Raw genomic sequence first — 27,716 nt, 5'->3', positions numbered from 1 at the left:
CTAATGCCTCAATCCATAGAATTCCATTCTGCGTTTCACACAGTACGGATTAGGATAAACTATTAGAGCTCCTCATATTTTATTACTGAAGACTAAAAATTGCTAGACATTTAAAAATTCCAAATTGGATTCATAGAATCCCGTTGCTACAGTGTGGATCGTAAAAGCTGAAATCAAATAAGACTTCACCATTGGATGAAAATTAAAGCACTGCCAATTTCCACATTTTCTGAGCAGGAGGTAAACTTAAATATTTGAACAGCGGCCCTGCACTCTTGCAGTGGTGCTTGCGAAGGATTTTGGCAGCCATCGTGGCAGGTTAATGAAATCAGGGCTTGTCGGAAAGCCTTTATCTCAATCGGACGAATCACGCATACACACGAAACACAAAAGTGCTTGTGCAAGGTTCTTAACACTCCTCCACAGTCAAGTACTTTATTCTTATTAATAATGTTTTTTTCTTTAAAAAATCTTTTCAATATACAACATCATTTTAGACGAGACAATTCTGTTTACAACTAAATACAGATCAGTTATGGGTCATTCAGAACCTAGACGAGCAGACAGAGACGGAAAGGAGAAAAGACAACGCTAAAACTGAGAAATGGAGGGACATATCAGGAGAAGAATCAAAAAACTACAATTATTCATACGTTTTCACAAGAGTAAAGCAAAAAAAAGAACTTCCCAAATTAAAAAAGGAAAAGCATAAAAAACCCATAATACAGAAACCGAAGGTTGACCAGCACACGTTACGTCCCATTGTTTGCTCATTCATGCAGAACAGTCTTCAGGGAAGCAAAAGCACTCAGGCCTTCTCAGACCCTGCCTTCTCACTTTAGTTTTTTTTCTTCGTTTTCCATCAATAAAAATCAACAAAAACAAAAGATAGATACAGAGTTAATCGGCCCAAGGGGCGGAGCTGGGGCAGCCGTCCCTCTTTATGTGGACCGAGCTCCACGCCCACCTTCGAGCTCTGCTTAATGGCGGTCGCTCTCTCCATCTTTTCTCCACCTCCTCTTCCGCAGAGAGGGAGAATGAGAACAGACTCTGTTTGTGTGTTGGGGAGCAGCCCTCAGAACGACAGAAGAGGGGAGAAATCAAATGGGAAGATGGAGAGACGAGGGTAAAGGAGAGGGATGGTGGTGGTGGCATTCCTCGACCTTTGATCCTGGCACACTTCCAGAGAGACTGGGTCACCCAAACAGTCCCCACACACACTCACACACACTCCGCACGCCACCAGGGCTTCCCTGCCGAAAGATCACACGAAAGCAATTTAGTCTTTATAATTTTCTGTATCTTTATGTGGATGTCAATACAACCGATTAGGGTTACCTGCTATCTGGATATATAGGTATACGTGCGAGATGGCGACCGTCCTTCTGTCTGCCCGTTGGTCGACACGTTGAGGAAGTCCCAGATAAGGATAGTGTCGTCATGGGAACTGCTGATGATCTGGAACTCGTCAAACTGGAGCCGGAACACTCGGCCAGAATGTTCCTACAAGCAGACGCACAGGAACCGACAGACTATTATTTTGGCTGATCCTTCAAGTCATAACAGCAGAGCTATCAACATCGCTCTAAGAGCGAGAAATACGTGACGCAAAAAGGTCAATCTGGCACAATGAGAATCATAAGTTAATAACTATATGACAGAGATAAGTGACAGATCAGAGACTGTCAAGTGTAGTGCGAGTGGTCTGTATTAGGAGAAGATCACACACACAGCGTTTGTGAATCTAAAAACTACACTCACCACAAGCGTACGCAGACAGAGAGTGCTGGCTGGGGCTCGTGGATCAAGAGCAGCCTGCAGGTCCCATACTTTAATTTTACTGCACACACAAATACACAAAATGACTGTCAGAAATCTGTGATGCAGACGACAAAATCCTCTCTATCGCTCTTTGGTTGCTAAAAGCAGCCCAGGAGCCTCTTTCATATACATAATCTACAGATAATCTGATTCAATTGTGGGATTAAATGTGACTGCTCCCTCGCCAGCGAGTGTATTGTGCTCCGCTCAACAATGAGATTAACAGCAATAGCACAGAGAGCAGCCAAAACTAACTCCGCAATTAAAGATCAGTAAAAAGAGATTACTCAAAGCAGGAATAACACAGCCATAATCCAGAAAAAAACAGATCAGATTTAATCCTAAACTACACTGCAGTGAGTTTTAAAATAAATCTATTAGTAATGTAAAGTGACAAGTCCCACTGTGGTACTCGGGTTGGGCTTTAAACATAAACACACCCGTCATATGCTCCGCTCACAATCCGTTTATTATCGAAGCGAATGCAGCGAACAAGCTCCTCATGCCCTTCTAAAACTCGCAAACACGCTCCGCACTCAATGTCCCATAGCCTAGAGAGAAAATAATGACAATGTAGGATTTAATGTCAACATATAAATCACTATAAACATCATCTACTGTTTGACATGAACATTAGCTTCAGTTTATTCGCACAAACCTGATGGTGTTGTCCGACGAGCCGCTGACCACGAGTCTGTCCCTGTACTGCAGGCAGGCGATTCCTCGTTTGTGACCGTTTAGCGTCCGAACAAACTCACAGGTGCTCGTACTCCACACCTGCACAATAAAAAAAACACAAAGTTAAGCGACACTAAAAGATCATCGGGAATTAGACACACAAAAAACAGCTTTCTTATTTACAAAACATTGTTGCAAGGAAATCTTTCTCGATTCTTTCTGAATATGTAAGGGCATTTTCAATTGTACACTCACAAATTAAAGCAGTGTGTCATATGAACACACCTTTACACTCACACATAGTCTTACTGCCCTGTTTCATTATTTGGGGAATGTTTTAACAGGGTGGGGGCTGCAAAATGACTTGGCACATCTCCCAGGGTGACGGATTGGCTGGATTGGGGCTGTCTGTTCCTGGAATCCTGACTGCCCGCAAATCCAGATTCTGGAAAAGAGGGGCCGGAGAATATAGGGGCAGACAAGAGCAGCTGTAATCCTTAAGAGCAGCAGCCTTGAGCAAATTCAAAACCTGTTGGTGGACTGCTGCCCTCTGCTGGCTGCTTCTGGTATTGCGCAGGTCAAACAGGCACCAGAACATCAGACTCGACCAGATCATCTGATTGACTAACTTTAACTGTCACATCTCAAGGTTTAAATGCTTGCAAAAAAGGTAATTGTACTAAGTTCATACCCCAAATTTTGTCTTTAAAGTATACATTTTGGTTTGAGACTCTTCGAAGATTTTAAAAAATGGAGGAAGATATAACTGCAGTGTAAGTCAGCCACTTCCTGTTTCTGTGGGCGGTTCTTTCCCATTTTAAGCTGCATTGTAAATCAGCCTTCCATCAAGACTGCCTGTACATTCACGCCCACCTTAAAGACCACAGATTTGTGATTTGATTGACAACTAAAAACATCGTCAAGATCCGAGCGCTGACCTTTATGGTCCGATCCCCTGAAGCAGAGACGATGTACTTGTCGTCAAAGTCGACCACGTTTACGGCGGCTCGGTGGCCGACGAGAACGCGGCGAAGGCTGATGTCTGTTGGAGAAGCCATGTCCCACACAGCAATCGATCGATCCTTCGAGCAGGTCACCATCAGCCCGTTACAGAACCGCAGGTGTAGTACGGCCTCGTTGTGATGGATCAGTGTGTTCAGAACCTCCCCCGAGTTAACATCCCACACTCTGCACACAAGAAACAGAGAGACGTCTCAGACTGGAAATCATCAGAGGCAGGGGTTGGAAATATGGAAGTGAACCGAGAACCTATAGAGTGCGAATGTGAGAGAAATCGGACCTGACAGTGGAATCAGAGGAACCAGTAACAATGACTCTCTCATCGTACTGCAGACACAGCACGGATCCCGTGTGCCCCGTCAGGATCTTCAAGCACTCTAGAGTCTGTTTATCCCATATCTGAAGGTGAAGAAAAACAGATTTTTACATCAGGAATAAAAAATCATGAGCTCATTATAAACATCATTTAAGGACATCAGATTGATTTTCAGGTTGGGGACAACAGCACAGTCACATTGATACTGAATTTGTTTTATTATTAACCTGTGACTACCAAATAACCCTTTAACCAAAGTATGAGAAATAATAATACTAAGCAATACTATTAAGGTCACTCAGAGCTGCATAACTGCTCATCAAAAGAGACTCAACGTCAACCACAAGGTCACAACGGCGCTTTGAACACAGGAACAAACCAGCTACACCGCTTGAAATTATTTCAATTCTGGCAAGGCAGAACTCGCAGCGTGTGGGCGTTTCTGTTTATTGAGCTTTAAAGCATCTCTTCATAAAAAAACCTTTCTAAACCTTTCATTTGCAAAATCTCATATTCTTCCATTACAACAAGCACAGAAATTCTCTCCTACACTGCAATTCTTTACTAATACAGGACGTTAACGTCACGGAATGGAACAACGTCAGACATGTGGGGTAAAATCAGATCTTGTGGTTTCCACCGAAGTCACCAAACCCACACCAGATTCAGGAGAAAAGCGCAGACGCACCTTAATGGAGTTATCCCGCAGGCCGCTGATGATCTTCTCGTCATCATACTGCAGGCAGTAAACACCCTTGCTGTTCTCCGACCTGCACTGGATCCTCTGCAGGTTGTGTCGGCCGCACCTCCAGTTCGCCTCAATGGTCTGAGAACAGCAATGAAGAGGCTCAAATCAAAACTTTGGTTCATCGTACATGACCAATTTAATAACAGGCAAACATTGAGATGTAATGAATTCCCTTGAGCTTTTCATTAAAGAACATGAAAATCGGTTTTGTTACAACTTTTCTTAGTCCCTTATTGGACAATTCTCACGGAAAAGCATGTGGCACACCCAAGGAGAACAGGGGCAGGAGCATCCGCAAAAGTAAATTTCACTTGTGTGCAAGAGAGAGAGAACACAACGTTCACGTAGTTCAGCTGTTTGTTTGTTTGTTCACTGCATTTGGGTGATGAATGTTATGTAAACTGTGGAAATAACACTGGATTTTGAGATCTTTGAAACTGATAGATGGCGCAGTCCCAGTGCTAAAAGATGCCGGACGTCAACCAGACGCGGTAAGTGAAACTGATGCGTTTTAATGGCAATGGGTGCGCACATCCTTTAGTTCAGCACCCCGCCCACGTCGTATGTTTTCGGAAATAAGCGTACAACTGTATCTGTCTCTTATAAATGCGATCAAACTAAGCACACTACTGATATTTGAAAGGTATGATACAATTCTGTAACTACTCAAGAATAACGTGACATGTAGAAAAGATCGGAGTTACGGCCACTTTAAGCATTGACATTATCAAATATGCTATGATTACTCATAGGGCAGCTGTGAGAATCAGAGAGACGGATCGCATGAGCCTTGCCTCAAGGTCTCATCGTTGATCCTGCATTCTCAAGTAGACAAAGAAACAGTACATTCTTCTTCGCTTTGCAATCATTGGTTTATGGCATGAATAGACAACACCTAAAAGGTATCAAACTGTTTAAGTTTGTTTGATGGAGTTTAAGGGGCCAATTCCCTCAAAAGACCCTAATGTCCTTTCAAACCTGTATGACTTTCTTTTGAATAACACAAAAGATGATTTTAAAGGTCCGATGTGTCATTTTTCAGAGGCTCTGTTGACAGAAATACAATATAATATAAAAAAACTATGTCTTCAGAGGTGTATAAATTCCTAACATAATGAAGCATTGTGTTTTTATAACAACGCATGGAACGAGCCATTTCGATCTACATACACCGCGGGGCCCCTTACATAGAATTCGCCGTGTTCTAACTACAGTAGCCCTAAAGGGACAAACTGCAACAGAGCATGTTTTATAAATTTGTTATCTCCTTCGAGAAAGAAATTAAAACGTGACGACATCTTAATCCTGTGTCAGCCACCTATGCTTCGAAAGGGGGGGTGGAGTGAGCCAGTTGGTTGCAAATCACAATCGAACCACTAGATGCCGCTAAACTTCATACACACCACCTTTAAAGAATGATTCAAATAACCTTGGACCCCATTGACTTCCACTGCTGAACAAAAACTTCAGAGACATTCCTCATAAGATCTCCCTAAACAAGAATCCTCATATACAGGTTTTGATTGACATGAAGGTTAATGACTGACTAAGGGTGCTCCGATCAGGATTTTTGGGGCCGATCACAGAGCACTGATTGTTAGAACCAGTATTGGCCGATACGACCAACGATTACAGGATCTATATGAAGCCTTCAGTTTATCATGTAGAATTATTTATTTAACTATTTCAAAGAACTGTGGATACTACCTAATGAATTAAGATGAAAAGGAATCATACATTGACAACTTGTAAACAACAAATTTCTCTAAACAAATGATAGCCATAGGTATAGCTTAGAGTCTAACATAGCTTTCCTGTTTAATAATTATGAAAAAACAAACACGTACAAAGCTCTACATTTTAGCTGTTAAAAAATGTTCAGTTGCATATAAGAGATTTTTGAGTGTTACAAATAATTAATATTTGGGCTTTTCTTTGTTTGCTGTTTTTTTTTCTATGAAGATTTGGCAACACTATCACTTTAGCGAAGGGCTCGTGAGAGCGGCTAACGTTAGCTGCGTGTCAAATCTGCGAAAGCAGACTTCTTTCACTGCTGTTTTCTAGCACCACCTAACATGCAGTTGAAACATCTCTGATGGCAGTTAAGATATGTCATGAAAACATAGTTATTGAGTTTGGTTCCGTACACACTACGTATAGTTTTGGTAAATGCTGTTGTCACTATATGCATTTTTTGGGGGGTTAATTCGAAAGAAGAATACAGAAAACAGAATTAATATACAATGTGTAAGTGTATCAGTTTACTTCAGACTGCAACAAAAAGAAACGACATGCAACCGACAGCTGAGTAAGTGACTGAGCTGAATGGTCCAGACCTCATATGCTGTTCGGTCTGCACAGCGTGGCAGTTGAACACACCTACGGTCTACACGTTTTGTGTCATTTGATCACAAATAAAGCTATTCCTTTAAAGCCAAGTTAGATTAATTGAATCTTTGCTTAAAATGTTAAACAGTTTGCAATGGCAAAAGACAATAAAACGACGGTTGCTTTGCTCACCTCAATGTCCTGAATGATTTTCGGATAAAGAGAGTGATAGTATGAGTTCGGAGGAACTTCTGTTGTGCGGTTCTTGAACAGATATTTTTCCCTGTGAAGGAAGCAAATAAATACCTCAGATTAACTGACGTAAACAAACAGGTTATCAGTATATTGTAATATTTCATAAAGTCACAACTCAAGGCCAACTGTACAGACAGATTACTGGTTTACAGCATCCGTCTGCTATAGAATAACACAGTGCAAGGATAATGGCAAGGTTGCTTTTAAACCACATGTATAAATGAAGGGTTTTGGGGATGTAAACAATGATATCAACACTGTGACTCACCACTGGTGTCTCTCTGAAAGGCCCTTCCACAGCGGGTCTGTCCGAACCATACGCTCGATCAGCTTTTTCCACAACATCCCTTCTGAAATCACACGTTGCCATTCTTTGCACACCAGCTCAGCCGAACACAGCGAGCGTGCGTCCAGAAAGGACAAGATGTTCTCTGCTATATGATCCAGACCCTGAGCTGGAACACAAAAAGAGCAAATGTCTCATTTCCAAAAAAAACCATTTGACTTTCGTAGCTAGAAGTATTTCCACGTGTAAAAATACTAAATGAGAAAACATGGGTTGAAACATTTTATTCATCAGGAAGTTAATAGATTATGAAGTGGCTGTTACATATTAGAAAGCAAACCGGTTACAGAAGGGAAGTTAAAAAGCAAAGCATTTCAATATTACAAAAAAATAAAATGGAAAGATGAAACTTGTAAAGGCGTAATATACCTAAACAAAAAAAGAAAAGCTTGTTCGGGCTTCTATGGCTATTTTCAATTATGGTGAAGAATAAGTTAAGGACTATAAAGGTTCATTAACAAAAACATTCAACCTCAGTCTTATTTCAATCATAAACACTGAAATTTCTTCTAAATCTAGCTTAAAGCAAAAAATATACTATTGAAATAAGGACTGCGTTTGTTACCTGGCAGTGCCGTGATGAAGTCCCTTTGGAGCATGGGTTTGAGGTAGGAGTTTATGTGGCCGTGTTGGTAATGGCACATGCGTGAGATCAGGTGTTCCACAAACTCCACCTGGTCCGCTTCAGACCACTGATCAAAGAGCTGAATGCACACGTCCTTCTCCTTCTCGTAGTTTCCCTCCGACGGCCGCTTCCTGGAGCCCGTCAGCGGTCCATTCACCTGAGGACAGAGATAGGTAGACTGGGAGGATCGCATAAGAAAAACAAAAAATAGAAATGTTAGGATTGGTGAGACAAAAACGGTCCATCTGTCTTGGTAAGGACTGAGGCAGCGTGAATAAAAACAGAGTATTTGTTGGCAGGCAGGTTTTGTTTGGTCATGTACATCACGGCAGGTGCTCTACATGCAGTTTCTGGCATCGAGAAAGTTGATACAGAGACAAATATTCCTTTTCATACACAAAAGGCCTATAAAAGCATTTAAGCACTTGAGCCACAATTCAAAATGTAGAACGTTACAGTAAAATACGACAGGGTTGATTTGAAAGGTAAAAGCGCTTAAAAACTAACAGTTTGCAAATAAATGCAAAACTATATAATAAAGACACAATGGTTTCTTGAGCCCAGATCAGGCCACAGACTATACATCCAGCTCCAATGTCAACAGTTTTTCAGTATTGAAAATCCTCCATAGACCAGGGAGAGGCCAGACAATAAGACCGCTATAGTTTTATGCGTTTATTATTTAGCAGACATGGCTACGCACGACCGAGGTACAGCTCACCTTAAACACTGCGGTTATCTTTGAGCGGTCTGCAGTCTGCGAGTCCATGACAGAAGTGTTCTGCAGAAGAAAAAAAACAACCCGTCATTTATTTCAGTGTACTCAGAAATGAAAAACATGGTTGTACTTTAATCAAACTGAAGACAAATATAAACTGGATCAAGTCTTATTCACTGAAACATAACAAAAGTGCTTCAACCTCTGCTGGCATATGTTCGTGACCATGAAGCAGTGTTTACTGAAAGGCAAAAACTGTCCAACAGCCTAAAATCTGTGTGTGGTAAACAGACAGATTCTCCATCAGTGTGCGGTATAGATGAGAGATCGGGCAGGGTGTGTAGGCGTTTTGATATCATGTCAACAGCTGTCCCCTGACCAAGGCCATGAAAATGATATGCTTACACCCCATACGATGATGCCATCCATATCACCGCTCGTAATGTCCACCGAAACAGCACCTGCTTTAATTCATAAACATTATTCTTACTATGAATATCAGCCAAACTCTTTCCACACGTATAAAGTTGATGTCACAGCCAAGCGCGAACACACAACGACTCCAGGTATGACAATGTAGGGTTTTTTGCAGTCATTCGTACGTGTCAACAATTGGGAAGTGTATTATTTATTGCTGGACTTCTAGTAATCTGCAGTCTATACACAAAAGCACATGGCATGTTAGGGTCGACCAAACAACTAAATAGACGTTTCCATCAACCTCAAGCTTCACATTATAAGTGGACAAAATAAAGACTATTCACTCCTACCATTTTCACCGTAACCATGGCAACAAGAAGCAAATCCAATCTGCAAAACTGATTCTGAGTTATTGTATTGACTACCATAGATATTGATTCAAAGGCATATTAATTTAGACCTTATTTCAATCATTTAATACACACTGAACTTAAACTACAATTCCATCTTAGATCATGAAAACCTAATATAGTATATCATATTCCTTCGTCAAATGTACTCTTATAACATTAAATGTTATACTGTCATATTAAAACCGATAAAACTGACTAAACGATGCATGTTTTACCATTAAGTGGAACAAGCTGTTTCTCGGGCTTTTTTAGCAAGTTTTATTTGTATTGATATTGTTCATTTGTGTCTGGTACACACAGCTAACATTCAGAAACGCAAATCTGCGCTTTTGCCCAATAAACGATGGTCACTGGTTTGTATGCGAGCTAATGATTTGATGTGGTTAGCCACCTAGCTGCTCGCTGGAATTTTAGATTCCACATGACCCACGAACGTCTGTAACGTAAAATAAAAAGTGCTCCGTCACAAGAAGAAAACTACACACGTATCGGCTCACTGTTTTCGTATAGGTAACAACATTTATTGTCATTTCATCCCATTTGCTCAAGAACGTCGCCTGGAATTGACAGCACGAGCGGTAACTTCCTATTACGCAGCTTTAAACCCCAGCTCAAACGTGCCCTGTGATGAAAACGAGGCTTTTAACGTAAAAACAAATACTTTTGATGATGAATAACACCGCGAAAATCCCGCATACCAAACAAGACGCTACCCTACGTTCGCATTTTAACCATGACTTTGTGGCGCAGAGTCGCCGCAGTAACGCTCAAGTCACAGGCTAAAGTCGATGAGACTCCGACTCACCACGATGTCGCGGCGGTGTTTCTCTCTGCCTCCGAACTAAATCATCATCAAACCTTAAAATGAACAATTACTCCCCTCTCGTACTAACGTCGCAGCAACGGAAAGACACAAGAGCGAGGAGAAGAACGCGACGAAGAGCAAAATCGCCAGCGATCCAGAGTAGGGCCCTCCCTGTCAGTCGAGCCAGCCATTTCTCTCTCTATCGCTCGCTCCTTCCTCGCCCCTCCTTCCCCCTCTAGCTCAATCGATCCTTAACCTCTTCGCGAGCCGGTTATATTCTCGAGAGCCGCCCTGATAAACGGCCGTGTCGATACGTAGACCCTAAAGTATTAAGGACAGAGTGAGAAATACTTTTCGACGTATATTCGCGCACTCACCATCAGCTCTAAGGTTTTGTCCTCCATCTCCGGCTCCATGTTTGTTCCCCGAAACTCGCAGTGAAAATGGAAACCCCGCCCTGCGACACGAGCACGTCACAAACGTAGGCGGAGAAAGAATGCTCCAGCCGAAATTTCCGATTGGCTGTTAGGTAACCAAACTGACCAAATGGGCGTTGTCCGCGTTGCGATTGGTTAATTTCTGCTGCTAAAGTACAAAGCGGGGACGGCTACGATACGTCATAATCGAATGGATATAATCTGTGAAATATTTGTGGTTGGTCGCCGAATGACAAAAAGGTTTTGTCCATTTTGTGAGATGGATGGTGATTGGCTGCTGCCTGGTGCTAGGGTAAAGAATGGGGTTATCCCCGATGATTCACATTTTCGCTGAGAATGTGTGATAAATGTGGCAGGTGACAGCAACGCCAGAAAATAAATACAAATATTTTTTTTATCTAGACAAACTTGATATAATAATAATATTGTTGATAGATAAGTATTTGCAATCACTTAACAACATGGTATTGTGTTCCAAGATTAATAAAAGCAAAATAATTCCTAACTGCATCACAAAAATAGCAGGTTCAAACAAATCGTTTAACGTTACTGTATTGTTAAAATGCTTCCCTGAAATAACAACAAAGAAGGTTTACTCAAATTAAATCATAATGAATTACACCCCCACTAAATTCAGCATAAAAAACGATCATACTTCTTAAAATCAACAAGATGTAAGTGCATTTTGCAAACAATGAGAACGTTTAATTTCGGTGATCCAGATGTAACAAATTATTTATACAAAACAGTAATGGATCAAATTAAATGAGAAAATATACAACATAATTTTTAAAATATCGTGGGGGTTTGTATTTAAATTTCTTTTACATGATTGGGATTACTTGTTTTAGGTGTCAGAAAACAGAGCCATGCCACAATCAATAAAGGTCCATTGACATAGCGGTCTTTTTTCTAAAACCAATCTAATTGGGGATGATGGAAAGAAACGAGAGCTTTGGGCCTCAGGAATATGTATTTTAAAAGGGAATTAAACAGCCAAACTGACATACACTCACTCACACATCACAGTTAACACAGTAAAACCTTGCCCACCCCGTAATCGATCCGACAAGACATCCCCATGCATGATGTGTTCTGCTGCTGAAGAGGCCATCATATACCGATGAGTGCTGGGAGCTCAAGCTAAGTTTGTATGTGAAACAGCAGGAGGCTGAAGTTACGGTCCAGATGCTGGTACACTGTGCTGTCATATTTCACAAACTGCAAAAATCAGGCACTCATATATAGTTTATTTTGAGAATTTGCATCTCCAGGGGCCGAGGAAAACAAGGGAGAGGAGAATTGGTTCTCGGTCTTCGTGAAGGAAGTGGTGGAGCACAGGGGGATGGGTCCAGTTACTACATGGTCCATTTGAGAGCACAAAATGCCTCAATGTGGGCACAATGTGATGGGAGGAGCAAAGTGTACCGCTGGCTCAGAGTGCATCACCACCACCACACTGGTTTACAGCAGAAACAAGGCAACATATCAAGTCTGAGCTAACCAGCAAATTAAAATGCAGGCCTGGCAATGGGTCTGATGTGGCTATGTAAGCAGTACAGATCTAATTGTTTGCTACTGCTTCCTTTATACGCTGAATAAGAGAAAATATAATACATTTGAATAAAATACAACAGCAGCAGATGCCATTATAAAAGGAGAGGCAAAAGGAAGAAAGGAGTGAGATAAGAAGGGAAGAAAAAGTAGATCTCGAAGCCTAAAGTGTGTTGGGAAGAGCTGAGGCAGGACAGGCAGACGGGCCACGGCCATGCTGTTGCGATGACCCGGTTATTAGTGGAGAGGAGAAAACTCAGTCTCTTCCAGTCCAGAGATGGGGGTCAATGTATTTCTAAAAGCCAAGGACACATAGACCCTCTGCCATCATTTCAAATTCTTATTCTCCCTCTTGCTGATTCGATCTCCTTCGCTCCCCTGCCGTTTGCGGGGTAGGTGAAGGGGGAAAATCTTATTTTTGAATTTGATTTTTTGTCAGTCCCGACTACCTAGTAGTCATCTAAGTCAAAGAATTCATCGTCATCTCCTTGGTACTCCATGCCCTGGAAATCCACCCGGTACCGCAAAATTCCTGGAAAGAGAGAGTAGGTAGGGTGAAAAACAAGGCCTCTCTCAACAGCGTAACTAATGTTTATCTATTTAGATATTACTTGAACTTTAATCATCTATGAAGAGGACTTACCACCGATGCCTCCAAAGCCTTTCACAAACTGTGAGCCTTCCTGGCTCTTGTCTGTAACGATTTCCAGCGTGGCTCCAAACCTCTTGTAGTTATTAGCGAACCACTCAAGCAACGGCATGCTCTCAATCAGCTCGTGCTCTTGACCCGTCTAAAACAAACACACGAGGCACAGTTCACGTTATATATTTCCTTCTGGAAAGACAGAGAGGCCGTACAAAGAAAAGTAAATATTAAACAACAGGCCATCAAGCGTGTATATATACGTATATATATATATATACACACACACACACTGATACATCATAGCAGAACTGCAATGAAGGGATTCAAGTGTGTTAATCTAAAAGGCACATTAAAAGGTTTTTAAGGGAGAAGTGTGCATTTTAAGATGTGTTTGAAAATACTTATAACTTATATGTCAAACACTCAGAATGGATTTGATAGGGTTTTCACCTACCTCCTTGTCAGTGAAATGAGACTTGTCTTTCTCTTGTTCTGGTGTCAGGTAGAGTGTCTTTTCATCTAATAAAAATAAATACGATGAGCAAGGAAAACATTACGATTTTGAGAAACAAAACTGTGCCAAGGCTTGCGCATACATACCGTTTTCAGGTGTAGTGTTTTCTCCATGACAACGCAGGACGTAGCGCATAGTGTCTAAGTTCTCGTAAACTATAAGAATCTCCACCGCTCCCATCTCCAGCGCTTTGAGCGTGTCTTCAACACCAAAACAGTACTTCCCTGTGTCTTGGCTGATCTCATCAAAATATCGGCCTGACGTCAAAAGCAAGATGTCAAAATCAAGCGACAAAAGCAAAGACACTTTGCAGGATCCAAACAACGATGACATTTCTTTTAAATTAAGTGTGCCAATCTCAGAGAAAACCAAATGATTGCACTATAGCGAGCCCATGTTAACTTTGTAATTATTATGGTTTCACTACAGACAAAAACAATGGCAACTAGTTAATACATGGTTCATTTTCACAAGGGAATCCTAATTGAACCAAAAAACAAAGCACTCTTGTCGAGGATGAATATGTTGTTCGGGTGATTTACCTATGAGTTTCTTTTCTTGGATAAATTTGACATTGGACAACACTTCCGCTGAGAGCTCGATAGCCTGGTTGAACCCATTCTCACCTCCGTACGATATGTCGACCAGTTTTAGAACCTTCCCTTGTAACCTCTACATGGGAATAAAAATTGGAATGTCAAAAATGAACACGTTTGGAATGGACTGGAATTTATTATTCTGACTTAATTCTAAACTTTTTCTATCAACAAATTAAGGACCCATGTATACAAAATGTAAGACTTTTGCCATTAAAAGCCGTTTTACAGCATAAATCTTGACAAAACAAGACATACATATATATATATATATATACAGTAATCACAGAAACGTGCGATTATACGCCGTTATTACACGATCAGCAGACATACCGGATCAAACATGTCAGACTGGCTCAGCTCGGTCTTGAAGTCTGCCGATCCAGCAAGCACCAGCCCAGCCACATTCACCTTGTCATTGGACACAAACAGTTGAACAGCCGTCTCCGCTACCTTCCGCACGTAGTTGTGTCTTTTCTCCATTCTCAAACGCGCAAATCGAAGAGCAGACTGTCCTCCTCTGCCTGGGGTTGCAAAAAACTTTGTCAATTCTTCTTAAAACTAAATGAATGAAGAAATGAAAAAAAGATGTTTATACGTTACCGTGTTTTTTGGGAAGATCCACTGTAAATTTGTGCAACACCTCCCTTGTGTTGCCTTGTAAGGTCCCAAACAGTGCGCCGCTACCATCAATCACAATGAAACCAAACTTACTGTCATCTGACAGCAGCGCTGTTAGTGCCTGGGGAGAGAATTTTTTTATTAGACATTGTGAAAAACTGACAAACCAAAACAGTCCGTCCTCACATTGATGCCACATAACAGCATTAGTAATACACAAAATGAATCAAGCACGTACCTCAGTATGGAACTTGTTGTCACATAAATACAAGGATGTATTGATTGGCTTAAAAGGCTCAAAATCAATGTTGACTTTCTTTTCTTTGCCTTCCTCCGTCACTATAGTTCCACAATACACCACCAGGCCATTTGGAGGTACTGCAAGATAAAAGGGCAGCTTTTGAGTAGGGATCAGTTAAGACCACACCCAAAGAAAAGATTTAATCAGCCGTATAGTATCTACACATACACAGTATAGCTCTCTGAACTGCCGGCTTAATGTTTCGGCAGCATCTTTGGGAACAACCCAAGTGCTATAAAATTCACTGATCTGAGAAAAAAACAAATAAAATTGTTGACAAACTTAAAATCAACCCAGACGGAACTAAATCCTCTCTCCCAAAAAACAGGCACACTCTCACCTTTGTTGTAGAGCTTGAGTCTCTGCTGTACTGAGGTAATGGCTCCCAGCACAGAAAGTCTGTTGACTCTGCTCTTAATGTTGGAGGCTGTGCCAAACTCATCGGCCAACATCTTCGCTACACGCGAGATCTGATCCTTGGGTGGGATGATGAGGGAAATCATACTGGTACCATTTCTGAGAACCAAAACCACACAATGTCCAGTTTTATGTTAAGCAAGCTTGGCATATGAACTGACCTGTAATGTAGACAACATACAAAATGTATAAAAGTAAAGCAAACGATATAAACGCCTGGTGGTTAGAGTGTTGGGCTTGTGATCAGAAGGTCGCCGGTTCTAATCTCATTGCCAGCAGGTCATGACTGAAGTGCCCTTGAGCAAGGCACCTCACCCCTGATTGCTCTGCAGTAATGTGCCACTGTAAAAAACTACTTGTAAGTCGCTTTAGATAAAAAGTGTCTGCTAAATGAATAAATGTAAATGATCACATTACCAGTTTTAAAGTCACTCTACTTCAATTCACACAGTTTGTAAGGTATTCGTTTCAGGATGTAATAATAGCATATCTACATCTCTGCGTCTGCCTTAACAGGTTAAATACCCATGGCGATAGGTTGCATGAGCCATGATGAAGTGAGACTAGCACTTCAACAATTATACATTTATAGAGTGTGACACAAACCTAAACACCGCTGCTTATTATATTGGGAGACCATAACACGCGATTTAACCACATTATGGTGCATCACCTCCACCAAACACACTTTAAGGCATCATGCCGGAAGATCTTCAACGTTACATGTCAACAGATCTCTCATCTAACATGCGTTTTACACGTCACAACAAAAAAAACACATTGCCATTTACAAACAAAGCCACGCACGTATGAAACGTATTCGCATTCTTCCACCATGCTGCTCTCTTCAACAGCTGTTAGCAAGCTGGTTAGCATGTGGTCCACCCAAACCAAATCACACCCCAGATGTGTTTTTGTTTGTCATTCAACACCCGTGGTGCCCAAAACAAAGAGGAAGAGACCGATCGATCCTCACCCTCTGGCCGCCTCGAGGCTTTTGATCAACTTCTTAATCTTCCAGATTTCCACGTTCCTATCCGCTGCGCTAGGGTCGTCCGCCATCTTCCTCTCGCTGTCTGGACCTGCTAGAAAGAGACATCAACTTTAGCTTGCTAACGTGAACTAGTTAAGCGATCAACGATAGTAAAACACCACTAGTTCGTTTTTAGGCTCGCTGATCGGGGCTCTGTGACAGATCGGAACGGTTGATTGATTTACCAGAGGTTTATTATGACTCGAAGAGGAAACACGACTGAAGTTTGATGAGCTAACAGGCTAGTGCAACGCGGGCCTCGCCAGCTCGATAACATCGCTCCACTGTGCCACGCGCGACATACGCGCTTATACACATATTTCTCAAACGAAAAATGCATTGCTAAATTATTCAGACGCAGCATATGCGACTTTAAGATACTTACAGACTACAATGATCCGCTCCGCCGTGTCCGTACGGCAATTATTGTCTGGTCCAGAGCGAGATCGCCGCTGTTTTACAGTGACGTGATATTCTTATCGTTAGCAGCCGGTTTAGTCTTGCTGCGCGTGGAGCTTTGGTGGAGGCTCACGTGGGGGGAAAAGCAGAAATTCCATTTAGTATCACTTCCTGAAAACGCGACGCATGGGGGTGTGGTTGGAGCGCTGTCATTGGATGATCTTGCTGTCAATCGAAAAGGGGTGGAGCGACGATTTGTGAATAGTGATCTCATCAGACCACACAGTGGTGGAGTTTGTTACTCCACACACTGAATAAAAAAATACTTAAATAATGTGGAAGTGACGTCTGTATTGGAGCAATTAATAAATGTGTAACGGGTTTATTTCCTAACCAGTCATATCATTATGAATAACGGGTTGTAATATCTGCTAAAATAGGCTTGATTTATTTTAAGCTATTAAATAACTTGATAAATGCATTTTATTGCCATGATTCATAATTTAAAACAAGAAAAGTATTTATACATGAAGACAATTTATACAAATATTACAACCAAAACCAGGCACTTTAAATATAACTTTATTTTTCTTTTCACAACACATGATATAAAGATAAATTCTCAACTACCTTTACAGTTTTTATATGAATAATATAAGACCTATAGAAATATAGTAATCTGAATTCATTATTATCAATCTATAGAATTTAATCTCTCCAGAGTTTTACAATTGCTTCTTTTGATTGCTTTAACCTGACACATACAGCCCAGAAAGGCCACTTCAAGTTATAGGTCACAAATCAACATTAAAACAGAGTTAAAACATAAAAACCCTTTAAATGACATTCTAAACACTATATTTTCAGTATCTGTATTTAATGGGTTGTAAAGAGGTGGCCTCTTTATTTGGTCCAGGGCTTGATTCTCGACCTGGGGGCGCGCTCCCGCAGAGGTAGGCCTACTGCAGGTGGGGCGTGACGGTTTCGGTTCCCTGATACCTGCAAATAAACTGCAAATAAATTCTTGCTCGGGTTAAAATCAATGAAACGCGTACCATTCTCGCATAAATATATTTATGCAAGAATGGTACGCGTTTCATATATAAATGTGTGTGTGTGTGTGTGTATATATATATATATATATCAGGGCCGTAGCCAGCCTTGTGGAAGGGGTGGTTCTTTTTCCTAAAAAATGTACCGTTTTATCATCTCCCCCCACATTAATTATCTAAAATAAATAATTAAAAACAAGAATTATACCTCATATAACCAATAAATGCTATAAATCATTCAACTTCAATAAATATAATAAATAATAGAGTTAACAAATTATAAACGTATACCTATAAACAGGGCTTGATACCGTGGCTAGTGGTTTTCTAAATTGACTAATTGCTCCGAATGGGTCTCAAACCATCGTCTGTCCGGTTTGGGCACGAGCGCTCCAACGAGGAGGCTAAGCATCTGTCCATAGAGCAATCTTTAAATTCACGGATCCTGGTTTACACAGCTCTCTCTCTCGATGCATTCTGTTAAACTAGCCACCCGGCATTTTCACTGTCAACTATTTTGTTTTGGGGAAATGATTTTATATGACTAAAGTTGACACTGGCATGCTGTGAGATCATGCGTGAAAAATAAAAACGAAAATGTTCCCTTACGTTGTTGCAAAATAAATGCCTAAACTAAATGCGAAAATGTAGAAGTTAGTTTGGCAAAAGGTGGGTCCAAACCTGGTTGATAGTGTTAAAGGTAATATCAGTTGACATACAATATGTCTTACTCACTGCACCACTGAATCTGCTGACAAAGTAGTGTTATTTTTGTTATTTAAAAGGACGCAGTGTCACTACAAAAAAAACTGACTTAAATTCTGGACCTTTGACAGTGAGGGGTGGGTCTTTTGAACCACCCGAAAGCCCCCTAGCTACAGGCCTGTATATATATATATATATATATATCTATATATATCTATATATATATATATATATATATATATATATATACTATATCTAACATGTTTTACACATCATCTTGTCTATCCTCAATGTACAGTATGAGGGGGGGTGCCAGTTCTTGAAATGGGTTTACAGGGGGCGCGACCATGAAAAGGTTGAGAACCACTGGTCGTGGGCACTTTCAGATACATCTGCAGGGGTCCATTTTCAAGGTCTTTTGGTTCCTTTACTGAGTTTGTCTCCAAGCTGCTGGATCAGTTCAGCAAGTTCTTCAGTTGCCTGTGACTTTTCCTCCAGGAGCTCATAGCGGAGACTGGAAATATCCTGCTTGATTTCCTTTAACTCACCTGTGGAGAACACAGGAGGCATAGATAGGTTTTGCCAAAACAAATTGTGGTTTATAATAGAATGTTTTACTGGCTATTACAGCATGATTACACAAGCAAGGTTTGGCTTACAGAAGCAAGCACATACACACAGTTAGTCCGACCGAAAAACACAAGTTGACAAAAATATAGTGCAGACAAGAGCACATTACAATGTATACAAAACAACGTCAATAATAATATTAGAGCTTACCTTCATTGATCTCATCACTTTCACTGTCAATTTGAGCCTTTAGGACATATCTCTTTATAAGACGTTTCATGAGATTCTACAAAAGCAAGAGAGTTTAGAATGCTTTATGTGGCAAACATAGGAACAGGAAAATGTATTTGCAGGAATAGCCGTCAGCACCTGATATCTTGTTGGGTGCTTGATGGTATTTTTAACTGTGAATCCCTCTGCTGCAGGATAAGGTCGAAACCGCTGAAGCTGTTGAATAAATAAATCGTAAATTGATTTTTTTGTTTCATTAAAAGATGACGTAACAGCAAGCGCTCCAAAGAACTCGAGTGACCTCTGACCTTTGATTGTGGATTGGCCATTCCCATGTCCTGCTGGCCGCTGTTGGTACAGATCCCAGCCTTGCATGAACCCACCAACGCTTTTATGCGTTGAGTCATGTAGTAGAATGATTTGGGACTGGGCATTAGATTAAAGGGGGGTGGAAGAGTGCTTCCTTCATCGAAATAGGAGAGCCAAAGCTTGGCACGAGCAAACTTCCATTCGACATCAGCATCCTCCTGTTCTCACAAGCACAGCCAGACAAAACATTATCACATTATCTCAGTGTTGCCAGTAGAGTTTCCAGCATTAGAAAACCTAATTTTTCTCACTTCAATTTCCTGGTATGAGTGGTTGATCATGGCTATCAGCATGTTGAGCAACACCACCACCATCGTGACATTGTAGACCCCGTAGAGTATGTAACCTATGTTCTCGATGAATTTGTGATCATACTTCAAGACCACAGAGATAACCTCAGACAAACCAAAGATGGACCAGAACAGTGTCTTGAAACTTTCTTCCACGCTGCAACAAAAATAAACACACACAATGAAAATAAATACTACCACTCAAGTGCCAAATGTAATCATTTGGAGAGAGTTTTGATTTAGTTCGATAGATTTGACTTACGTGGTAAAAGCAGGGTTGTATTTAGCTCCTAAATAGTAGGAATACAAATTAAACATGCCAATCATAAAAGCAAGGAAGACCATGATGAAGATGACCATGAACTTAAAAATATCCTTAACAGTGCGGCCAAGAGATATTTGTAAGGGTCCGAAACTCTCGTTGGCTGGCAGAACATAGGCTATGCGAGAGAAACTTAGCACCACAGCGATGGAGTACAAGCCCTCAGAGATGAGCTGTGGATCAGAGGGAAGCCACCTGTTCCTGGCTGAGGAGAAAAAGAATTCTGGTTTCACCACTTGATGGCAGCATTTTGTTTCATTAGAGAGAACAGCAGAGAAAAGTCTGTGCCACATTTTAGTAGTATTTCACTGTGTAAAGAAACAGGCCCTCTGGTCTTTTATAAAAGGGATAGTTCCGCTCCTTGATGCTGATTGGTCAATAGCTGTGGTTTATACAGCACATGGCCGACTGTTATTTTAGTTGCATAGCAACATTTTGCTGCAATTTACATGTTAGGGACCATATGTGATCCTGCCTGTGAAAACCAGGCTTTTTGTGATATCTACATAAAATAAATCTACATTATGTAAAGAACATCCTGTGAAAATATAACCCTTGATGTTGTCAATATTAACTGTGTAATAAGGACATGTCAACGATTGAAAGACAACATCCAATATTTTGTGTGCAAAAAATAAAACATAGAGTCAACAAAATCATTAAATACAGTATATACAAAATAAGCACTAAAACAGACAATTATGTACCATGGACTATCATAATAATCATTTCCATAATAATAATAATAATTTATTAACTGTAGAGATTTGTTATGTGTTAGTCAGTTCTAAATTTAAAACAAAAAACAAAAAAGTTGAAGTCATGCTACCTACCATAAGTGAAGTAGGCTACTTCTGCTGGCAGTGAGGCATTGCTCAAGTCTGCATTGGTCACATACAAGTCCACATACAGCTGTGCACGGGAGGCCTGCAGAAAGGCCATGAGCCGTGCAGTGAACGACGCCACAAACACAGACAGCATGCCGAAGTCTAAAACGTTCCACAAATGATTGAGGTACTCGCGTGGCCCATCCGCCCAAACCTCTTTACACTCTGTCCAGATCATTCCTGATCAAAGTTTAGAATTAGAGTAACTTCATTACATTCATGTTAATGCATGTTTTTAACTGACTCTCACCTAGAACCCAGTCCATTATCATCAACTCTGTCCAACTGAACTGAGTGGTTTTGATGCGAAAGATTTGACGTGGATGATCGGTGATTGTTTCGTTAGGAAGGTTTTTGACTCCTCCAAATCGGTCTGAGGCATTGAGAACCAGAAGGCCCAAGAAGAGTGTGAACGATACAGCGTGAGCTACAAACTTCATGAAGGGACTGCGGAGAACCTGCCCCACCTGCAAAAAAGGTGAAGCAGAAATCAGACATATAATAAAATCACTATTACTAGACATTTACACATACGTTGTGTAGACCAGGGGTTTTCAAATCTGATCATTTTATCTTTTTTATCTTTCATAAACACGACTTAATAGATCACTGTAAAAAAACATTTCTATTAAGTTACATTATTATATATAATTTTTCTCACTATTGTAATAATTTGTGAGTCATTTAATTTGAATCTAACTTTTATTAATATCAATCTTTTGTAATTTATTTACTTTAATAATTTTTTTATTTTAATCAAATTAATCTATATTTATAGAACTTTGTCATTTAATTCATATTTTGTATTAGAATTAACTTAATTATTTATTTACAATTATTTATTAATTAATTATGATACCATTTTAACAATTATTCCCTACTTTTACGCTGAGCCTTTGTCACTCCCTTGCAAACCCCAGGGTCTTCAAACACAAGTTTTGAAGACCCCATACACTTCAAAGTTCTTCTAATATTATTGAGCAATATAAAACAGTGGGGAAACGGGTGGCCTGCCTAGTTGATTCTGCACAATGATGTCGTACCTTGCTGAAGGGCATAATCCAATAGGCGATAGCAAGAAATGGCAAGCCCACCATCACTCCCAACACTGTCCAGCATTTTACACCTATTGACTGTTGCCGTAGGCCTGACAGATTCTCATACCACAGCGTCAGCAGCTGCTGCTGGCAATTCGGATGAGCCACAAACTGCACAGGACAGACTAAATTAGTCATTGTCTTGCATTGGCTTCATAGTTTGAAACAACATTGTGGCTACGGCTATACATCGTAGCTTAGATTCCTTTGTACCTTCTTGACTTCGTACTTAATGGCCAGTTTGACCCGGCTGAGGCAGGGCCTGTGGTGTTCGCTCGAAGGATCCTGATCCACGTCTCCATTCAAGATGGCCTCCACCTCCTCTGTGTTCCTGCAAAGATCCAGAACCCCTTCCACAAAGTCCTTACACTGCATGGAGAGCTTTCTGTAGTCGTTCTGCATAAAAAATGGAACAGTGACTTTGGGCATTTAAAAAATCGCTTGCAAAAACAATTCACTCACGCCCAAGTCGCATCTAGCAAGCGGTAAATGACAGCTACGTGCCAAGCTACGTGCCAAAACTCTGCAAATTCACCCGAATCCCAAATCACACCTCTGATTGATGTTTGCATTTGATCTTTTCAAACAGAACTTTATCTAATGTAGGACACCCCTGAGAAGCCTACGCCAATAATTATAGTATCACATTGTTTTAGGAGATCAAACATTTTATGTCAAATTACAGACAAGGAATCATTTACACATCATTACAACTGTCGAAAGCGATAGTCTGTGGAGAAAAACGGTGATGAGAGAATAATAACTGGGTGATTACAGGAGGCTCTCGATGGAGCATTTTTAAAAATAGCTCACTAACCACAATAAGGAGAACTGTCTGGATTTGAAAACTCCTGATAAGATATTTCCCCAGAGTGGCTTTCAGAAAGGAAGTTCTCCCAAAAACATTTAAATATAAAACAGCACACATCACTGAAGCGTACGAAGCTCTCTGGAGAAACATCTTCTTTCAGAAAAACTCTGTGTACAGAGATTACGCCGAACCAGAAACTGTCATCGAGCAGCCTCTAATTTATAATGAGGCTACTCTCAGGGGTGGGAAATTGCTTTTCGGCTGGAATATTCGGCTGGTCTGTGAGCTCAAATGGGTAAAGACATTTCTTTCATGGAGACACAGCTCATTACAGGGTCATGAACATGTTCTTCATGATCGGAGCGTTCCTAAATTAACTGAGAAGTTGCTTTTTTCAGCTCAAACTGATTAAAATGTGCTTTGAGAGTATCCTGATAGTACTCTCTGAGAGTTTGTGCTCTCTACATAATGAGTCACTGATTGAATTAACTGATTGTTGAGATGTTATCTCTGGCCCTATTAGGTTCTTCTATAGGTCCCAAAAAGAGGACCCCACCCATACGTAAAATTCATTCCGTCTCGCCATGAAAGTTGAGACTGTGTGTATCGGCACCCCTCACCTTAAATTCAGTCTCAATGTTGGCAAGCTGTGCCAACTCATTGCTGAGTTCCAGGGCTGTGAGCACGGGGTCCTCGCTTGACAGCGACAGATAGGCGCTGCTGGCGAGGCCTTTATAAGCGTTCATCCTCAAACGCGAATGGCTGAAGGAGTCCTGCTTCTGTTTCTCCGCACACTCTCCACACTTGCAAAAATAGTCGTGCGGTTTCTCAATTCGAGCACCCTTGAGTAACAAAATATGCACGATTTCATACTCTTTGCAGTGGGCGGCCAGAATCATGGGTGTGATGTCTTGGGAGAAGCGAGTTCCGTCCTCGTCGTAAGCGTAGAAGTCATCATCACGCTGCTCTTGCTCCAGGGGGCTCAGAGTCAGGCGGAGCCCCCCCTCAAACGCCGGGTGGGCCAGTATGGCCTCCACTATTCGCACGTAGCCCTTGCTGATGGCCAACAACAGGGCATCCCCCACCCGTGCCAGACCCTCTTTCTTCAGCAGCAATTCGGTGACCTCCAGGTGCTCGTTGCCTACAGCGAGCTGCAAAGCATTTTGGCCCATGTAATCCACGCAGTTCACGTTCAGCGTCTTGGACTCCTCAAGCATCTTACGGACGACAGGGATGTTTCCATATTCAGCGGCATCCAGAAACCGCTCCTCCTCATCGGTGAGGCTGGTATCCCTCTCGCTAAACATGTAGGCCGGGCCGCGAACGGCCTGGCGTCTGCATTTCTCTCGTAAAGTGGTGTGTCTGCGCTGCATTGCCTCAAATCTGAATTATATAGAAAACGTCAAAGCATTTGTTAAATATGCTGGACTGCAACTTAAAAGTGATCAGTCAGATCAATGCTCACACACAGAAGTACAAACTGCATGCATTACGGTGCAGACAACTTGTAGTCAATGAGATCAATGTAGATGGACTTCTAATAAGACATATCCCCCACTACAGCTTTTTCTCATTATGGGAACATACCAGCAGAAAGCACCCATGGGAACAGATGTTCTTAATGTCATATTGTGTGTGTGATCTTCATCTCAGGACATAATTAATTCACTTTAAAGAATTAGCTGGAGACGCTTTGCAGTGGCATTTCCCTTGAACATAAAAAGGCTTCAAAGAAGGAGAATTAGGTTAAATCATAAGCGAGTTATATTTCAACATAAGCCAGGTATACAGCAAAGGATGAAATCTAATTGTGTTCCTTTTTACAAAAGCCTCATTGCAAACTGTGCGTCACATATAATAAAACTTCAACATGATACATCAGACGTTCCGAATCTCTTGTGTGCATTTTGCTCCATCCTCAAATCTTTGTTTATCAGGTTTCTGAGCACGCAGTGGATAAAGAATTGTAAGCCTGTAAATGTATCCGTCAATAGTCCGTAAACTGAAAAGAGATTGAAATAAACAGACTGAATCCTTAATGTTTCAAGATGAAGTTCGCCAGCCTAATAGTGGTTACCGTCATCTGTGAGGCCAAGAGGTACATTCTAATGTTCAGATGTTGTTCTTTTGTGACTCAAGAGACTGTATGCAGTTGTCAGTTGGGTTTCATTAACGTAACAACAAAGAAAATCAGCTTAGAAGTAAAAACGTATAGAACTATAAAAGATTATATGAGATAATTTGGTCTATATGGAGATGTTCATTTTAATATTTTGGAAAATCTAAGCACAAATGTGATCTAAGCACATTGTTATGATCGCTTCTAAAAGTAGATGAGACACATGAGATTCTCAAAACAAAAATCTGAGAACAGGACACTTTGCATGTACACAAAGTGATATTTTGTTGTATACAGTAATGTGAAAGCTATTAAATATGCCTACATGATCTTCTTTCCTATGGGGAGTTTCTGTGGTAAATTAAGTGCATGACTTTAAATAATGATATAATTATCTGCAAAATTTAATACAAATAATTGCCAACTAAGCATACCAAATCAGAATTTATGATCTAACAACACTTGAAACATTTCCAATAGAATTTGAATTGTGTATTCAGTCCCACACGATGACACCCGATGATGTCTTATACTTACGAATAGTTTGAGTTACTTTCATTTGGATGCCAGTGGTGGTGCCCATGATAGTCGGAGTCATCATCGCTGTCAAACAACCCGTGCGCATGATGTCCAAACTCTTTAGAAACCTCACCATCCTGAAGATCTGACAATTCTGGGTTCTTTGGGTAATTCTGCCTGTCCGATTCTTCTACGCTGTGGCCAGGCAGAGTCGTGCACCTGCTGACGATGGATCGATCAGGGAAAGAGTTTCTGTCACTTTGTAAAGCGTCGGAAACGCCACGCATCGTTGCGCGCATTGCGCGTTCGGTCTCTGCGACGGCAGCATCAGCGGTGGAAAGCGCCAGCGGGATGCTGCAAAGAGCGGCATGAGATATGATGAATTGCTCTTTTGTATGCATATCGCGGTCTTCCCTCTGGTTCAACATTATTAAAGCAAAAAAAAAGGCGCATGAGGTGTCCAATCTACATGTGTGATAACTTGCTCTGCAACAAGTGTGAATCTGAGATAGGGAATCAAGCACTCTACCTCCCTTTAAGCCTTTTCTTTGATCACCCCCCTCATCCCCCATCACATGTGTTACCATCAAACCTGTTGAGCATGCACGCACAGTAAACTCCGTGGAAATAATGTAGTCAATGTAAATCTCCCTCGGGAATTTCAGAAATTATTGAATGTGTGGGGTGATATTGATCCCATAAATGTAGCAATATAACATAAATTACCCAAATTTTATTTTTAATTGCCGTTTAATTACACTTTACCCAAATTAATATTCCAAATAAAATAGTTGCACAAAATGTAACTCTTTGTATTGTATTTTTACATTAATATGCACAAATGAAACCACAAGCAGCTGTTGATTCTCAGATGCTTCAAATTGCTTAAACACACACACACACACACACACACACACACACACACACACACACACACACACACACACACACACACACACACCATTCAAGCTCTAGTTCCAGGAGAAAAGAATATACGAAATGAACTGAAATTTCAAAATATATATTTCATATAATTGTATTTTCTTCTGTTTCTGTATTGCTGTATTGTTCTGATGTTCAACACTTATGGTTTGTCAAGTTGCCTCGACCCCATCTTGACAGAAGGGTTCAGCCAAATGATAGCTATTGAACAAGCTAATATTTTCAAGGATGAAAACCTTCAAACAAACAGTGTTTTAAAAAGTATATTCCAAAATGTTTTGGCAAATAATTTAAAAGTGCAGGCTACGCCTGATTGATGGCACAGTTGAGACAGTAGCTTTTGGGGATGCTTCTGCCATTGAGGAAATAGGTGAATAGGTCGACAAGGTGAAAAAAAGCGGAGAGTTTTCAAAATGTTGCCGTTTTGTGAATGGAGGAGAAATGTCACAGAGAGAGAAAGTGGGAGTTTTAGAACAGCCATTGTAAAACTCAGAGAAAGCAGGTGCCGCTGTATTCCATTCCCTAATAGATGTAATGCTGTCCTCACCTTCCACACACAACAGTTCTTACAGTCATTTCAAGATCTCTCAGGCCCCAAACAGAAAATGATGGTTAATCAGTATTTTTCTTGTTCTGAAAAACATAAAACAAGTCATACAAATGTATTTGCACAATTACAAAAGATATGGAGTATTCAGAGAATCTGTATTTTGCCTGGTTAAGTCATTTCATATTTTAACTTTTTGTTATTTCCAGTTGTAAGTATAGACCCCTCTTAACTGATTCCACAT

General features: G+C 40.8%; 3 protein-coding genes across 10 annotated transcripts; all 3 read right to left on the bottom strand.

Moving 5' to 3' along the window:
- Positions 1–396: 396 nt before the first annotated feature.
- fbxw11b (F-box and WD repeat domain containing 11b) lies at positions 397–11,000 on the bottom strand. Of its 7 annotated transcripts, XM_079448018.1 has the most exons (14): positions 10,494–10,860; positions 9,261–9,319; positions 8,859–8,918; positions 8,078–8,315; positions 7,435–7,621; positions 7,104–7,194; positions 4,524–4,661; positions 3,800–3,918; positions 3,438–3,687; positions 2,480–2,598; positions 2,262–2,372; positions 1,762–1,840; positions 1,339–1,503; positions 397–1,253 (listed from the first exon to the last, which is right to left on the bottom strand). In XM_079448018.1, the coding sequence occupies exons 2-13, from the start codon at positions 9,282–9,284 to the stop codon at positions 1,342–1,344; spliced, it is 1,578 nt and encodes a 525-aa protein (XP_079304144.1). In that variant the 5' UTR covers positions 9,285–9,319; positions 10,494–10,860; the 3' UTR covers positions 397–1,253; positions 1,339–1,341. The 7 variants fall into 7 exon arrangements, with proteins under 7 accessions (XP_079304144.1, XP_079304143.1, XP_079304147.1 ...); XM_079448017.1 differs by lacking the exons at positions 9,261–9,319; positions 10,494–10,860 and adding an exon at positions 10,871–11,000; XM_079448021.1 differs by lacking the exon at positions 9,261–9,319 and having other exon boundaries at positions 10,565–10,880.
- Positions 11,001–11,243: 243 nt separating this feature from the next.
- Positions 11,244–17,195, bottom strand: etf1b (eukaryotic translation termination factor 1b). 2 transcript variants are annotated; one of them, XM_079448037.1, is made up of 11 exons: positions 16,998–17,195; positions 16,556–16,664; positions 15,503–15,678; positions 15,100–15,239; positions 14,844–14,982; positions 14,574–14,764; positions 14,187–14,316; positions 13,731–13,901; positions 13,585–13,649; positions 13,128–13,275; positions 11,244–13,016 (listed from the first exon to the last, which is right to left on the bottom strand). In XM_079448037.1, the coding sequence occupies exons 2-11, from the start codon at positions 16,639–16,641 to the stop codon at positions 12,934–12,936; spliced, it is 1,329 nt and encodes a 442-aa protein (XP_079304163.1). In that variant the 5' UTR covers positions 16,642–16,664; positions 16,998–17,195; the 3' UTR covers positions 11,244–12,933. The 2 variants fall into 2 exon arrangements, with proteins under 2 accessions (XP_079304163.1, XP_079304164.1); XM_079448038.1 differs by having other exon boundaries at positions 11,271–13,016; positions 16,556–16,661; positions 16,998–17,085.
- A 1,981-nt stretch (positions 17,196–19,176) lies between these two features.
- On the bottom strand, positions 19,177–24,718 carry trpc7a (transient receptor potential cation channel, subfamily C, member 7a; the record flags this gene model as incomplete). Its single annotated transcript, XM_079449171.1, has 11 exons — positions 19,177–19,316; positions 19,549–19,624; positions 19,708–19,785; positions 19,878–20,096; positions 20,190–20,385; positions 20,491–20,755; positions 21,384–21,617; positions 21,688–21,904; positions 22,481–22,645; positions 22,748–22,930; positions 23,966–24,718. The coding sequence occupies 11 exons, from the start codon at positions 24,716–24,718 to the stop codon at positions 19,177–19,179; spliced, it is 2,526 nt and encodes an 841-aa protein (XP_079305297.1).
- Between the last annotated feature and the right edge of the window lie 2,998 nt (positions 24,719–27,716).

This window comes from Barbatula barbatula (assembly GCF_947034865.1).
Source record: "Barbatula barbatula genome assembly, chromosome: 24".
NCBI lineage: Eukaryota > Metazoa > Chordata > Actinopteri > Cypriniformes > Nemacheilidae > Barbatula > Barbatula barbatula.
The sequence above is the reverse complement of the archived record's forward strand: the minus strand, read 5'-3'. Positions and strand labels throughout refer to the sequence as shown.